Source organism: Aulonocara sp. 'chitande type north' Nkhata Bay, linkage group LG22 (assembly GCF_057382095.1).
Source record: "Aulonocara sp. 'chitande type north' Nkhata Bay isolate Kocher_YH1m ecotype deep benthic linkage group LG22, A_spYH_male_GT1.1, whole genome shotgun sequence".
NCBI classification, from domain to species: Eukaryota; Metazoa; Chordata; class Actinopteri; order Cichliformes; family Cichlidae; genus Aulonocara; species Aulonocara sp. 'chitande type north' Nkhata Bay.
In genome coordinates this window covers 3,990,040-4,003,601 of record NC_141364.1, presented here as the reverse complement: position 1 = coordinate 4,003,601, position 13,562 = coordinate 3,990,040, and the positions used below count along the sequence as shown (strand labels likewise).

Genomic DNA, 13,562 nt, shown 5'->3' with positions numbered 1-13,562 from the left:
TACCTATAAGACAGTGTTGTCTGAAGATAAAAGCACACACATTTGTCCTTGTAAGACACAATCTGATTTTGTTCACATAAAAAAAAGAAAAGAAATACTGTACTTATCTACTCACAAAAACATGAACATAGTTTCTGAGAATCTTCACCCTGAAAGAAGTTAGAAAATGACCTGTCAACAAATTAAAGTGCTGTTCACGTGTAAAAAATAGGCCAGAATAAATAGAAAAGTCAATGTTTTTCAAACTACACCTGTGCATGCAAACATGGCCTCAAAGGTGAAATTAAAAAAAAAAAAGGAACAATTTGTAAAAGTTATTTTAGAGTTTTGAAAAACTCACTCAGTACAAAAAACCTTGCAGTGATTCACATTGATGCACGATGCTGACCACAGGGTGGAAAAGTTAAACATGACCACAGCGCACATATCACTTGTTAAAATGTTTTGTAGAATAACAGGACAACCTGTGAGACTGGAAAGACTCGACTGTCATGTCCTGAACATGTTATTATCTGTTTTGTGATGTAGTGTGTAATGCTCAGCAGTATTATCATTTTAACTGGTTCTGTGCATGATCTAAAGCAGTCTTTCTCAAACTGTGGTACACATACCACAAGTGGTACTTGGGCTCTCTCTGGTGGTACGCGAGAAATCTCCATATTTTTATTAAGATTAAATAATATACCATTGTGGAGGTATGCAAAGACGACACGAGCGTTCCCGAGGCTCTTCTGGGAGCCGGAGTCAACCAGAAAACGTCTCCCCGAGCATGAGTCCTCTATGAAGTGCAGCCTTTCCTTATCGCCAGCGGTCATGGCCGCTACAGAGCACAGGCGGGCTCATTTCGCTGGGCCTTAAAACTCCGCTGTCATCCGTTCCTAGCAAGGACAGCGTGCTCTCCATGAGTTCGAGAGCGGTACCATCACCCAGGCCAGAGAGAGAGAGAGGAGTTTCTCAGCCCGCTGTGCATCGGAGGGGGAGTAGTGCCGCAGCAGCAGCGCCTTCAGAGCGGTGTATTTCCCTTTGATAGGAGGGGATCTCGGAGGAGGGTCATCACAAAACAGTAGGCAAAACTGACGTGAATACAGTGCTTTATCTACAGTGCCTAGTTTAATTACAATGCAGGAACTATAAAGGCTACGAACTGGGAACTATGAAACGTGAAAGTGTGCTATGACTTGATGCAAGAGTTTAAGTACAGATCCTGGGGAGGGGGAAAGGGGCAGCGGCCTGGGTGGAGTTACACAGTCACTATAATGAGAAGAGACAGCCAGTCAGTGGCAGTCTAGTGAATCACAGCCATTTGATTAAAATCGAGGACTTTACTGTGTTTGAATAGTTATGATTGATAAGGACGATCATATTCACAGAATTACTTTTACAGCTGAGATTGTTGGAAATGCACGAAACATTTAGAATTTTAAATGATGTGACATCTCATGCTATTAGTATCGTCATCAAAAATCATCCTGAAAAATGTTTGCTCATAGGGGGCTCTCTGATTGTTGGGGTTGTCCTGTATTCTTGTAAGTCTTTTTTTATGTTACAATAGTGACTGTTGTGAGTTGATGTTACATAAATAAAACTGAATTGGACTGAACGGAATATTATTTAGTTCCCACAACTGTTTCACAAGGAAAACCTGTAGAAATAAAGTGTTTCTGACCAGTAAGATGGTAGAAAGCTTTTATTTTGAAAACACCCAGGAACTAATGAGTTTGTTGAAAAAGTGGATTACAGTGACTTAAAGGGAGCAGGAGAGCATACACTTTGAAATACTGATGGATTATGACACAATTATGATATAGAGATTTCCAACAGTGCCTGAATCACATTAATGTTTATAGTTTGAGCTGCTTCAAAATGCCTTTGACTTTTAGTTATCAGTTTTCTCAAGTTTCATTTCATGCAAAAGTTGACTTCATGAGTCAAGTAATGTGTCTTATCCTGACATTTTCCCTCTTGCATGAAGTTTAGTTAATATCTGCTCTGTTCTATTAAAATATCAGAATTATTTGGGACCAGGAGCATGTGGGTCCATGCAGATTCAGGACTAAGTGAAGAGGATGCTGGAGCCTCTCTCAGATGCTATTGGGAAAAGAGACAGGATACACCCAGGATAGATAAAGAGATGGACAACCATTCATACTCACATTTTCACGTTTGATCAATTTAGAGTCACCAGTTAACATAACCACAGTATCTGCATGTCTTTGGATGTGGAAGGAAACCGGAGAGAGGCCACAGAAACACTGGAGGAACCTGCACCCTCCACAAAGAAAGTCCCCAGCCTGGATGAACCCAGGACCATCCTGCTGTTAAAGCAATAAGTGTTAAAGCTATAACGAGAATCACACAATGATTTTTCCTAAGCTTTGCTGTCATGTCTTAAATAAAATAAACTACCTCACTGCGGGTTAGCATAATACTCGATAAAACACAAACTGGAAAAACACAGTATTTATGACATGGAAGCGAAGTCTCCCTGTAGTCTTCCAAAGAATATAAAAGCATATTTTAATTTTAATTTAATTACATTTTAATTGTAGCAGCTTCTTCAAACTTCTTTCCTATGGTAGAAAGGTGATTACTTGGGTTAAGATACCCCCCACCAAAAAAATTAAACCAAAACAAAAAAGAAAGGAAAGAAAAAAGCTTGAAATATTCCCAAAAATAACTGCAATAAACTGATAGATCCACTTATAAATGATTCTTCAGACCAACTGAATCTGTCTTACAGTCAGATGATTTCCATAGAGAGGCACTTTGCATCAGCAGCACCATGCTCCAGTGCTCTGGGAGAGTTTATAGTCCTGAGAGTTGAACACTGGATGACTGACAGCTGTCCTTCATCACAACAGAAGCCACAGAAATCCTCCTCATCAAAAACATGACTTTGATCTGCGTCCTCATCTGGACTCTCCTCTGCTGCTGCTTCACAGGTAAAGTCCAGAGAATCAAACTCCTCTCCTCTATCAACATCTGTCCCTCTGAAATGAAGCCCACAAAACCATGAAGCTGCTTTATGTTTTTGTCTCTGTGTCCTCAGAGTCCAGAGGACAGATCACAGTGACTCAGCCTGGAGCAGTGAGCTCTGCTGTGGGAGGATCTGTGAGCATCAAGTGTACGACCAGTCAGAATGTTCATGTTTGGAGCAACTACCATCTTTTAGCCTGGTACCAACAGAAAGATGGAGGAGTTCCTAAACTGCTCATTTACCTTGCTAGCACTCGACAATCAGGGATTCCAGCTCGTTTTACAGGCAGTGGATCAAACTCTGACTTCACTCTGACCATCAGTGGAGTCCAGGCTGAAGATGCAGCAGTTTATTACTGTCAGAGTCAGCACTATCCTAACAGTCAGTGGGTGTTCACACAGTGAAAAACAGTCGTACAAAAACCTCCCTCAGTCAGACTGAACAGAAACTGAACTGACTGCTGCTGAATATTGCTCATTATGAAAACATTTCCTAAAGAAAGAGAAAAAAACACAATAAATCACCAAAATCAGTGAGTCACAATTGTCTGCATAACTTATAAAAATACTTCCAATAGAAATTTTAAGTCCAGTTTTCTCAGGTTTGTATATTTTTTCTTTTTTGCTGTTCAATACTAGTCTGATAACTTTGTCTTGCAATTCCAATAAAATTGATTCATGTTTGTGGCTGTAATGTGACAAAATGTGGGACAGTTCAAGGGGGCCGGATACTTTTGCAAGCCACTGTATGTGTGTCCTCATTAGGATAGGGATTTATATTAGCATGAGGGACTGTAGCCTATAAGTTCTTACTGTTAAATGATAGTTATGAGATGGTGTGTTTCAGGTGATTTTACAGAAAAACACCAAAATAATGTACTGCATTACTTTAAAAAAGTACTCTGCATAATAGAATACTTTAAGATACCTCAACACTGATCATTTGACTCATTCTTATATTGTGCTTTTCTACTCCACCTGAGAACTCAAATTGCTTTATATAACAAGCTACAACATGCTGAAACATTCATTAAACAGCATGCAATGACTTTGCATGAATAACGGCGGTGTCGCTCAATATTCTCAGTAATAAAATCATAATCTCTAAGTTCTTATCAATTCCCCTTCGCACTTATTCTTTAACATAAACTTCGCTTAACTTCATGTATTCAAAGTGGCTTAATTCTACCGACTCATATTGACTACAGATAGCACACTGGTTTCCAATAAGAATCCTGGAAATCATTATTTAGAGTTTAATATTGACATCACCACAAAAGTAAGACAAACACTCGATTCTTATTTAATGTAGATTTTTTTTATTCTTTAAAACTTTAAACAAACTTTAAACTTTAAACAAAGCAAATCAAAAATGAGAGAAGAAATTGGAAAAAAAGCTACAGAATGCAGTGTGAAAGTAAGACCAGCATAAAAGTCACATATAGTTCAGGACTGGGGACACTGGTCTCTCATCAGTGGCTCTGAGACCAGAGTCTGGGAGCCCTGGGTGGCCTCACAGGTCACAGAGCCCACCTTCATCCAGTGGTCTGCAGGGAGCCTCAGGGTGCTGCTCCAGCTGTAGAGGCCGTCGTTCTCCTGCACCACGGGGCTCCTGCTCTCCTCCCAGCTGATGCTGCCACTGCCATCCACCTTCCAGGACAGACTCCAGTCTGAGGGGAAGCCCTTGTTGGCCACACACATGAGCGTGGCCTCCCCCTGTTTCAGCTCCTCACTGGAGGGACCCAGCACCTTCAGGGCGGGGCGGGCATCACCTAGGAAACACCAATCAGCTTAGAGGACAGGAACCACAATTTGAATTTCTCCGTTAAGAAGTTTCTGTCAGGTGTTTTTTCTGCTCCACCAGTCATTCACTCACACATTGTTTCACTTCCCTTTAAGAAACCTCTCATGCATATCAGCACAGAGAGAATCATCACACAGTTTGAGCTGAAATATGTTCAAACTACACTGGAAATAAAAGAAGCAGATGTGGAAACATTTACAAAACTATTTTAGCTTCAAATTCATCAGTTATCTATAACACATCACTTGTTGGAGATAAGAAACTTAATAGCACTACTTGAATGATGTGGATTAATTTCTTTTACTGCTTACATGATTTTAATGACATTTGAAATGATATCTGCTACAACAGAAACACCAGACGTGCTGCACACTGTCAAATGCCCATCTTTAACTTCTGGAAATAAAAGAAGCAGATATGGCAACAATTATACAAGATGTTCAGCTTCAAAAACCTCTGTTCTGTATAATACACAAGTTTTCTACTTACCTCATGTGAGTTTCAGTCATTTATTGTAGTGCTTTTATGATTTCTAAGCAAATTCTACATTTTTACTGACTAAGTAAAAGACCAGAAATCTTTATCTTCACTCTGTTTAACTTGAGGACAGTTACATTTAATTCATCTTAGAAACAGTGACTGTGATTTCAAACTAGAAAATAATCACAGGCTGATGACAGTTTATATTATTTACACAATGCATCGTCTTTATGTCAGAAATGTCGACATAAAATCTAATTAAAGCTGATGGAGTCAGCCTCCAGTGTACAATGGTTATAATATTACCTCTACATGAATACTTCATTGTTATAAAGCTAACATTTACACCTCGATGTAGTTTCTTTAAAAACTTTATAATCTTACTTCCAACATTCAGTCTGGTTCCTCCACCAAAAGTCCACCACAGTGATACAAACTCACTGAGCCGCTGCACAAAAACCTCTGACTGTAGAGACACGGCTCTCTGACTCTAACAGACTAAATTAAAACCAAAAGCTCTCAAGAGTTAACCAGACATATATATATCTCAATAATCCTCAAGTCCACTCTGATGTTTTATATTATTTGTTAATATTGATTTTAACATTTATTCTGAAGCTAACTTTGTGTCTTCATGAAAATTGATCTAAAAACTATTTTAATGATTTTTGTTTTCTGGCACACTGAACAGAAAAGTCAAGATAACCACAAGAAAGAAATGTGATAAAATAAAAGAGGTTTAAGTTCGACTTACTTCCAAATTCCAGTCTGGTTCCTCCACCAAAAGTCCACCACAGTGATACAAACTCATTGAGGCGCCGTACAAAAACCTCTGACTGTAGAGAGACACGGCTCTCTGACTCTGAAACAAACAAACTCAACAATATGAATTGTTTTCATCATAGCTTTATAACATATTAATAGTATAATTTTAAAATTAAAATAAAATCAACACAATAAAATAAAGTTCCAAAAATATAATTTGAGAATTTACATTTTATAGTTGTTAAGATACATCACTACAAAAGCTCCCTGTCACAGCTGCGGGTTTTATTGGAAGGACCCAAACGCAGACTCAGATTCAGGGAGTGAGTTTTATTTAACGTAAGTGAAGCACATAACAGGAACGGGTATGGCGTGAACAAAACTTTGGGAAAACTACAAACCAAACCTGAAACGTGAGGAGACTGAGACAACACAGGGGATGGCCAGCAGGAAACGAGATGCGGATGAAACACCAGTGAGACGCAGATGCTCCAACAAAGAGCAAAGAGGCAAACACACACTAATATACACACACAAGGAAACAAGGAAATGGCAGACAGGAGGAAGAGTTCATTCTAATTAGACGAGACTGGGAGGATGTAACCTGAAAACATTACCATAGAACCAAAAATACTAAGCAAAACACAATCGAGGAACAGAGAACATTAAACTCTGAACAATCACAAATAACCCAAAATAAACAAAACCACAGAATATTAATTAACCTAAAACATAAACATGGAGTCCACAGACTCCGGACCACGACACTTCCACCTTCTTTCTCAAAACTCTAAACATTAAATTGAATTTTCAATCTACATTCACAAAACCTCAAACTGCACAAATACATCAAAACAGTTTTACGTGTTCTCACAAACACTCAGTGTCTTTAGATCAGTGGTTCTCAAACTCACAGTGAGGACCACCTCATAACATATGTCTCTTGAAGTACCACCCTTATGACCGACATTAAAGTACAGCAGTATAGGCCTATTTACAGTGGCTTGCAAAAGTATTCGAACTTTTCCACATTTTGTCACATTTCAGCCACAAACATGAATCAATTTTATTGGAATTCCAGGTGAAAGACCAACACAAAGTGGTGCACACGTGAGAAGTGGAACGAAAATCATACATGAATCCAAACATTTTTTACAAATAAATAACTGCAAAGTGAGTTGTGCGTAATTATTCAGCCCCCTGAGTCAATACTTTGTAGAACCAGCTTTTGCTGCAATTCCAGCTGCCAGTCTTTTAGGGTCTGTCTCTACCAGCCTTGCACATCTACAGACTGAAATCTTTGCCTATTCTTCTTTGTAAAACAGCTCCAGCTCAGTCAGATCAGATGGACAGCGTTTGTGAACAGCAGTTTTCAGATCTTGCCACAGATTCTCGATTGGATTTAGATCTGGACTTTGACTGGGCCATTCTAACACATGGACATGTTTTGTTTTAAACCATTCCATTGTTGGCCTGGCTTTATGTTTAGGGTGGTTGTCCTGCTGGAAGGGGAACCTCCGCCCCAGTCTCAAGTCTTTTGCAGACTCCAAGAGGTTTTCTTCCAAGATTGCCCTGTATTTGGCTCCATCCATCTTCCCATCAACTCTGACCAGCTTCCCTGTCGCTGCTGAAGAGAAGCCTCCCCAGAGCATGATGCTGCCACCACCATATCTGACAGTGGGGATGGTGTGTTCAGAGTGATGTGCAGTGTTAGTTTTCCGCCACACATAGCGTTTTGTAGCCTAAGCCTGCTTTAAATTTCTCAGTAACTTCATCCCTGACCTGTCTGGTGTGTTCTTTGGACTTCATGGTGTTGTTGCTCCCAATATTCTCTTAGACAACCTCTGAGGCGTCACAGAGCAGCTGTATTTGTACTGACATTAGATTACACACAGGTGCATCTATTTAGTCATTAGCACTCATCAGGCAACGTCTATGTGCAACTGACTGCACTCACACCAAAGGGCGCTGAATAATTACGCACACCCCACTTTGCAGTTATTTATTTGTAAAAAATGTTTGGAATCATGTATGATTTTCGTTCCACTTCTCACGTGTGCACCACTTTGTGTTGGTCTTTCACCTGGAAGTCCAATAAAATTGATTCATGTTTGTGGCTGTAATGTGACAAAATGTGGAAAAGCCACTGTAGCACCACACAGTTTACACGAGACAATTTTATTTCTTATATGAATGTTATTTATTTTAACTGTCACAAACAGGATGTGACAAATGATAATAATAACAACTGTACTGCATTAAAACATTCACAGCAGGTGGGATATCCAATCTTTAAGTGATGACGTATGAACCCTGCTTCTGGAGCCAAACTATTCTGCATTTTTTAAGGCTGTTGTGTTTTTAACATGTCTGTTCTCTAAAACCTAAAAGAGGAATTATGGATTTGATCAATCTGGTCTCTGAATGCAATTGACACCCTTTACTCAACGAGAAGTCTGGGCTCGGGTGAGCCTGAGTGCTGAAGATATCTACCTATTCGGAACAATGATAACAGGGTTCTTGCTGATCGGAGCTGGCTTGGCCCAGACTTATCGAAGAATTAAGAAAGCGGAACCGGCTGTTCAAACCCCCACAAGGCTGCCCGCTGGGATTGAAACGATGGGACGAGGCGTGAGTTTCTCAAAATGGGCTCATTGAGTGCAGCATGGATAAGATCTTGGAGAGGCTGACGGCTGCCGTGAATACTCAGAATAAGACCTCTGAGCACAAACTGGATCACATCTTGGAGCAGCTCACTGCGGTCGTGAGTTCTCAGAATCGGCTCTTTGAGCACAAGAATGACAACAACACGGAGCGTAAGATTGATAACATCATGGAGAACGTCAGTAAGACAAAGGAGCTGATAGTGGACTTCAGCACTAAGCAGGAGAGGAACTACCAGACCCCTGTCATCAACGAGTGCCCAGTGGAGAGAGTGGACAGCTTCAAATACCTCGGAGTTCACATCACGCAGGACCTGTCATGGTCCTGTCACATCAACACCGTGGTGAAAAAGGCCCGACAGCGTCTCTACCACCTCAGACGCTTGAGAGACTTCCAACTGCCCTCCAAGGTGCTCAGGAACTTTTACTCGTGCACCATAGAGAGCATCCTGGCGGGAAACATCTTAACCTGGTTCGGGAACAGCACCATGCAGGACAGACGAGCTCTACAGAGGGTTGTGCGGTCAGCTGAGCGCACCATCCGCTCCGAGCTCCCTGACCTGCACTCAATCTACAGCAGGCGGTGCTGGACCAAGGCCAGGAAGATCGTGAAGGACCTCAGCCATCCCAACAACAGACTGTTCTCTCTGTTGAGGTCAGGAAAGCGATTCCGCTCCCTGAAGACCAACACAGAGAGACTGAGGAGGAGCTTCTTCCCGCAGGCGATACGGTCTCTCAATCACACCACCACACAGTACTGACCCACACATACAGTTCTTACACACACTGGACTTTCTGGACTTTGGTTTTGCACAACACTGGTCACTATATTCTTCATTTCCGGTTAATACTTGTACAGCTGCTGTTATTGTGTACATATTTATTTATATTTAGATTTCTTCATACATTCTTATATAGTTCTATATTGTGTATTGTGTATTTTGTTGTACAGTTATTTTATTTTCGACTTTAATTTATATATTTATCTTTATCTTATTCTTCCCAGTTAAATTTACCCTTCATTCTAATTTGTGTTGTACAGTTATTTCATTTTTAACCTTAATTTATATTCTATTCCTTCCTAGTTAAATTTACCCTTTTTAATTTTTCATATTTATTTCCTATCTTATTCATAGCCTTTTCCTTTTTTGTTTTCTTTAGGTCACGAGCAGTTGTCCAAGCATTTCACTACATATCGTACTGTGTATGACTGTGTACGTGACAAATAAAATTTGAATTTTGATTTGATTTGATTTGAAGCTCACGGCTCTCCAACGGGAGATTGAGAGACCAGTGTCGGACTGTTAGAACAGCTTTGAAATTCATATGAGTTGTTCTCACTAAAGTAAAAACCACCATCACTTCATGCGGCTACCCCTTCTGTGCCAGCTGTGGTCTCAAGGCTGGAGCTGAACATCAACACCCTGATAACGACTGTGTTTAGACTGTTCTTCCCATTCCATGCAAGGCCACCTGGGTTGGCTGGAAGACTGTTTACTTAGCCTGGCAGGGCGAAGGACACTGTCTCAGCTGAACTCTGGACACACACACACATACAGACAAAGACATATATACACATGCAGATATACACTCATCCCCCCTCCAAACGCCTTTGACGCTTATTCCCCTCTGATGCTGACGGTGGATCAAGGAGACCAGCGCACACAGGCCCGGATGTGCTGTCTACACTGGTTGTCTCTCACCCTTTACCCCCCCCCCCCCCCCCCCCTGTTTCTTGTCATGTGTTTCTTTGGTGTATTAAGAGTTTTTTCATGTGCAGAGGTGTTTTTTCTGTTCTCAAACTGATCTCCCTGTTGGAGCTCAGTCTGGGGGGAGTTATTTTTTTCTCCTTATCTTTCCTCATGTGGTGCATTTTCCATGTTATACCTCTCTGACCTGTCTTCCCCATGTGATGTTTTTGGGTAATGTATGTATGGTTGGAGGGTAAGATGGCGCTGCCATTGCGTGCAATAGGTCGGCAGCCTTAACATGAAATTTCCCCTTGTGGGACTAATAAAGGTATCTTATCTTATCTTACGTTTTAACTGTCATGGTCCGGGTGAGTGCGGGGTTTTTCCACTCTACTGGGCTCCACCTTCAGGCGGAGACTCCCATCAGCCTTCAAACCTGACTGCAATCAAGTCACCAGCATTTCAGACCAGCACTCACAGCAGACCTCTGCCAGATCTTCAGCTAACCCACGTTAGTTCTAGGCCGCCAAGCTCTTGAGAGTTTCCCTAACATCTGCATTTCTACTCAGTGTTTTCTCCCTGTCTTAGTACCTGCCTGGCTGTCACGCTTTACAAACAGGAGAGATGCATCTCTGTCTGGACACTGGGTTTCTGCTATCAGGTTGCACTCCCTTCATCGTGGCCCTTCATCAGCCTCCCTGCCAGGGCCGTTGCTCCAAGTATATTCCGGACTCTCTCCCCACCACTCCTCACCCGGACCCCCTAGACACCCTCCTTGCGCGACGCCTGCCCCTGCAATGCATAAGCCATAACCATCATAGTTTAAATCACTACATTATTTTTCACAAGCAATTGTGTTTATACTAACTGCTCCACCTCCACCCACCAGTCTGTCAAGCTAATCAAGTTTGCAGATGACACCACCGTTATTGGACTCATCTCGGACGGGGATGAGTCTGCCTACAGGAGGGAGGTTGAACGTCTGGTGTCCTGGTGCAGCCACAACAACCTGGTGCTGAATGCCCAGAAGACAGTGGAGATTATTGTGGACTTCAGGAAGCACACAGCCCCACTCCCCCCCATCATCCTGTCTGACACCCCCATCACCTCTGTGGACTCATTCCGCTTCCTGGGTACCACCATCACCCAGGACCTGAAGTGGGAGCCCACCATCACCTCCGTCATTAAGAAAGCCCAGCAGAGGATGTACTTCCTGAGGCAGCTGAAGAAATTCAACCTGCCAACACGGACGATGATGCAGTTCTACACTGCAATCATCGAGTCCATCCTCACCTCCTCCATCACCGTGTGGTACGCTGGAGCCACTATCAGGGACAAACAGAGACTGCAGCGTGTTGTGCGCTCTGCTGAGAAGGTGATTGGCTGCAGACTCCCATCTCTGCAGGACCTGTACACCTCCAGGACACTGGGGCGTGCAGCTCGGATCTCAGCTGACCCTTCTCACCCTGGACACAGTCTGTTTGACCTGCTCCCCTCAGGCAGGAGGCTCCGGTCCATTCGCACCAGAACCTCTTGCCATAAGAACAGTTTCTTCCCCTCTGCTGTCGGACACATGAACAATAACCATATGACTGTACCCGCCACTAACACATGACCCTACGCTGTGTTCACTGCATCATTCCATGTTTGGCACTGATCTCCACCTGCACTCATGTATATATCATGTATATATCTATCTACTTAGCACTTTTAATTCTTATTATCATTTTTATTTTCATGTCTATTAAAGCTTAATTTATGACAGTATTTATAACAGTATGTTTGCACTGAAGCACCGCAGCAATTTCCTAATGTTGTAAACCCGCTCAACATTTGGCAATAAAACCCTTTCTGATTCTGATTCTGATTACAGAGTTCACACTAAATATTTGAGGACATTATTCTCAATGAAGAATAAAAGCCTCAATGTGCTCATTCTAGTGACATTTTTTATGACTTCCTGAATGTGACACTGCAGATAGTAAAGGTATGGATGGATGTTTTGATGCTAATTTATTCTGAAAGCAGAAATATTTCAGCAATATAAAGTGTGTGTGTGTGTGTGTGTGTGTGTGTGTGTGTGTGTGTGTGTGTGTGTGTGTGTGTGTGTGTGTGTCCTCAGTGAACTGTATCAGTCTCTGCAGTATCTTCCAGCTGCAGCAGTCACTTCAGTTTCTGTTCAGTCTTAGTGAGGGAGGTTTTTGTACGACTGTTTTTCACTGTGTGAACACCCACTGACTGTTAGGATAGTGCTGACTCTGACAGTAATAAACTGCTGCATCTTCAGCCTGGACTCCACTGATGGTCAGAGTGAAGTCAGAGTTTGATCCACTGCCTGTAAAACGAGCTGGAATCCCTGAATATCGACTGCTAGTGTAGTAAATGAGCAGTTTAGGAACTCCTCCATCTTTCTGTTGGTACCAGGATAAATGATTGCTATAAATATTCTGACTGGTCGTACACTTGATGCTCACAGTTCCTCCCACAGCAGAGCTCACTGCTCCAGGCTGAGTCACTGTATATTGTCCTCTGGACTCTGAGGACACAGAGACAAAAACATAAAGCAGCTTCATGGTTTTGTGGGCTTCATTTCAGAGGGACAGATGTTGATAGAGGAGAGGAGTTTGATTCTCTGGACTTTACCTGTGAAGCAGCAGCAGAGGAGAGTCCAGATGAGGACGCAGATCAAAGTCATGTTTTTGATGAGGAGGATTTCTGTGGCTTCTGTTGTGATGAAGGACAGCTGTCAGTCATCCAGTGTTCAACTCTCAGGACTATAAACTCTCCCAGAGCACTGGAGCATGGTGCTGCTGATGCAAAGTGCCTCTCTATGGAAATCATCTGACTGACTTCAACAGGATTACATTGCGAGCAGTCATCACAATGTGAATTCACAGGTGTCATTCCGATCAGTCAACATGGTTTGAGAGTCATTTGTAAAATCATCTAAATGATTAAAGCCTGTCCTGTCATTTTTCTAAGACAAATTAAACAGATGAGTTGATTTCAAATTATCTGATTGCATTTATTGGTTGTTAATTAGATCCCTGCATATGAGGTCAAATGAACTATCAAAATCACCAACCCCCCCTCTGTCCCCTTCTGGCTGCCTCTGCCTCAATTTTATCCCACAACTTAGACATTCACATTATTCACACTCTCATTACACATACATATAGGATC

The 13,562-nt window shown here is 41.9% G+C and overlaps 1 gene segment (V, D, J or C); it reads right to left on the bottom strand.

Annotated features, from left to right (window-relative positions):
* Window positions 1-4,356: 4,356 nt before the first annotated feature.
* Window positions 4,357-13,074, bottom strand: LOC147303236 (Ig kappa chain V-III region MOPC 63-like). The segment is given in 4 exon segments: window positions 4,357-4,748; window positions 5,645-5,679; window positions 12,606-12,915; window positions 13,023-13,074. Coding segments are annotated over 4 exon segments (723 nt in total).
* Window positions 13,075-13,562: the final 488 nt, after the last annotated feature.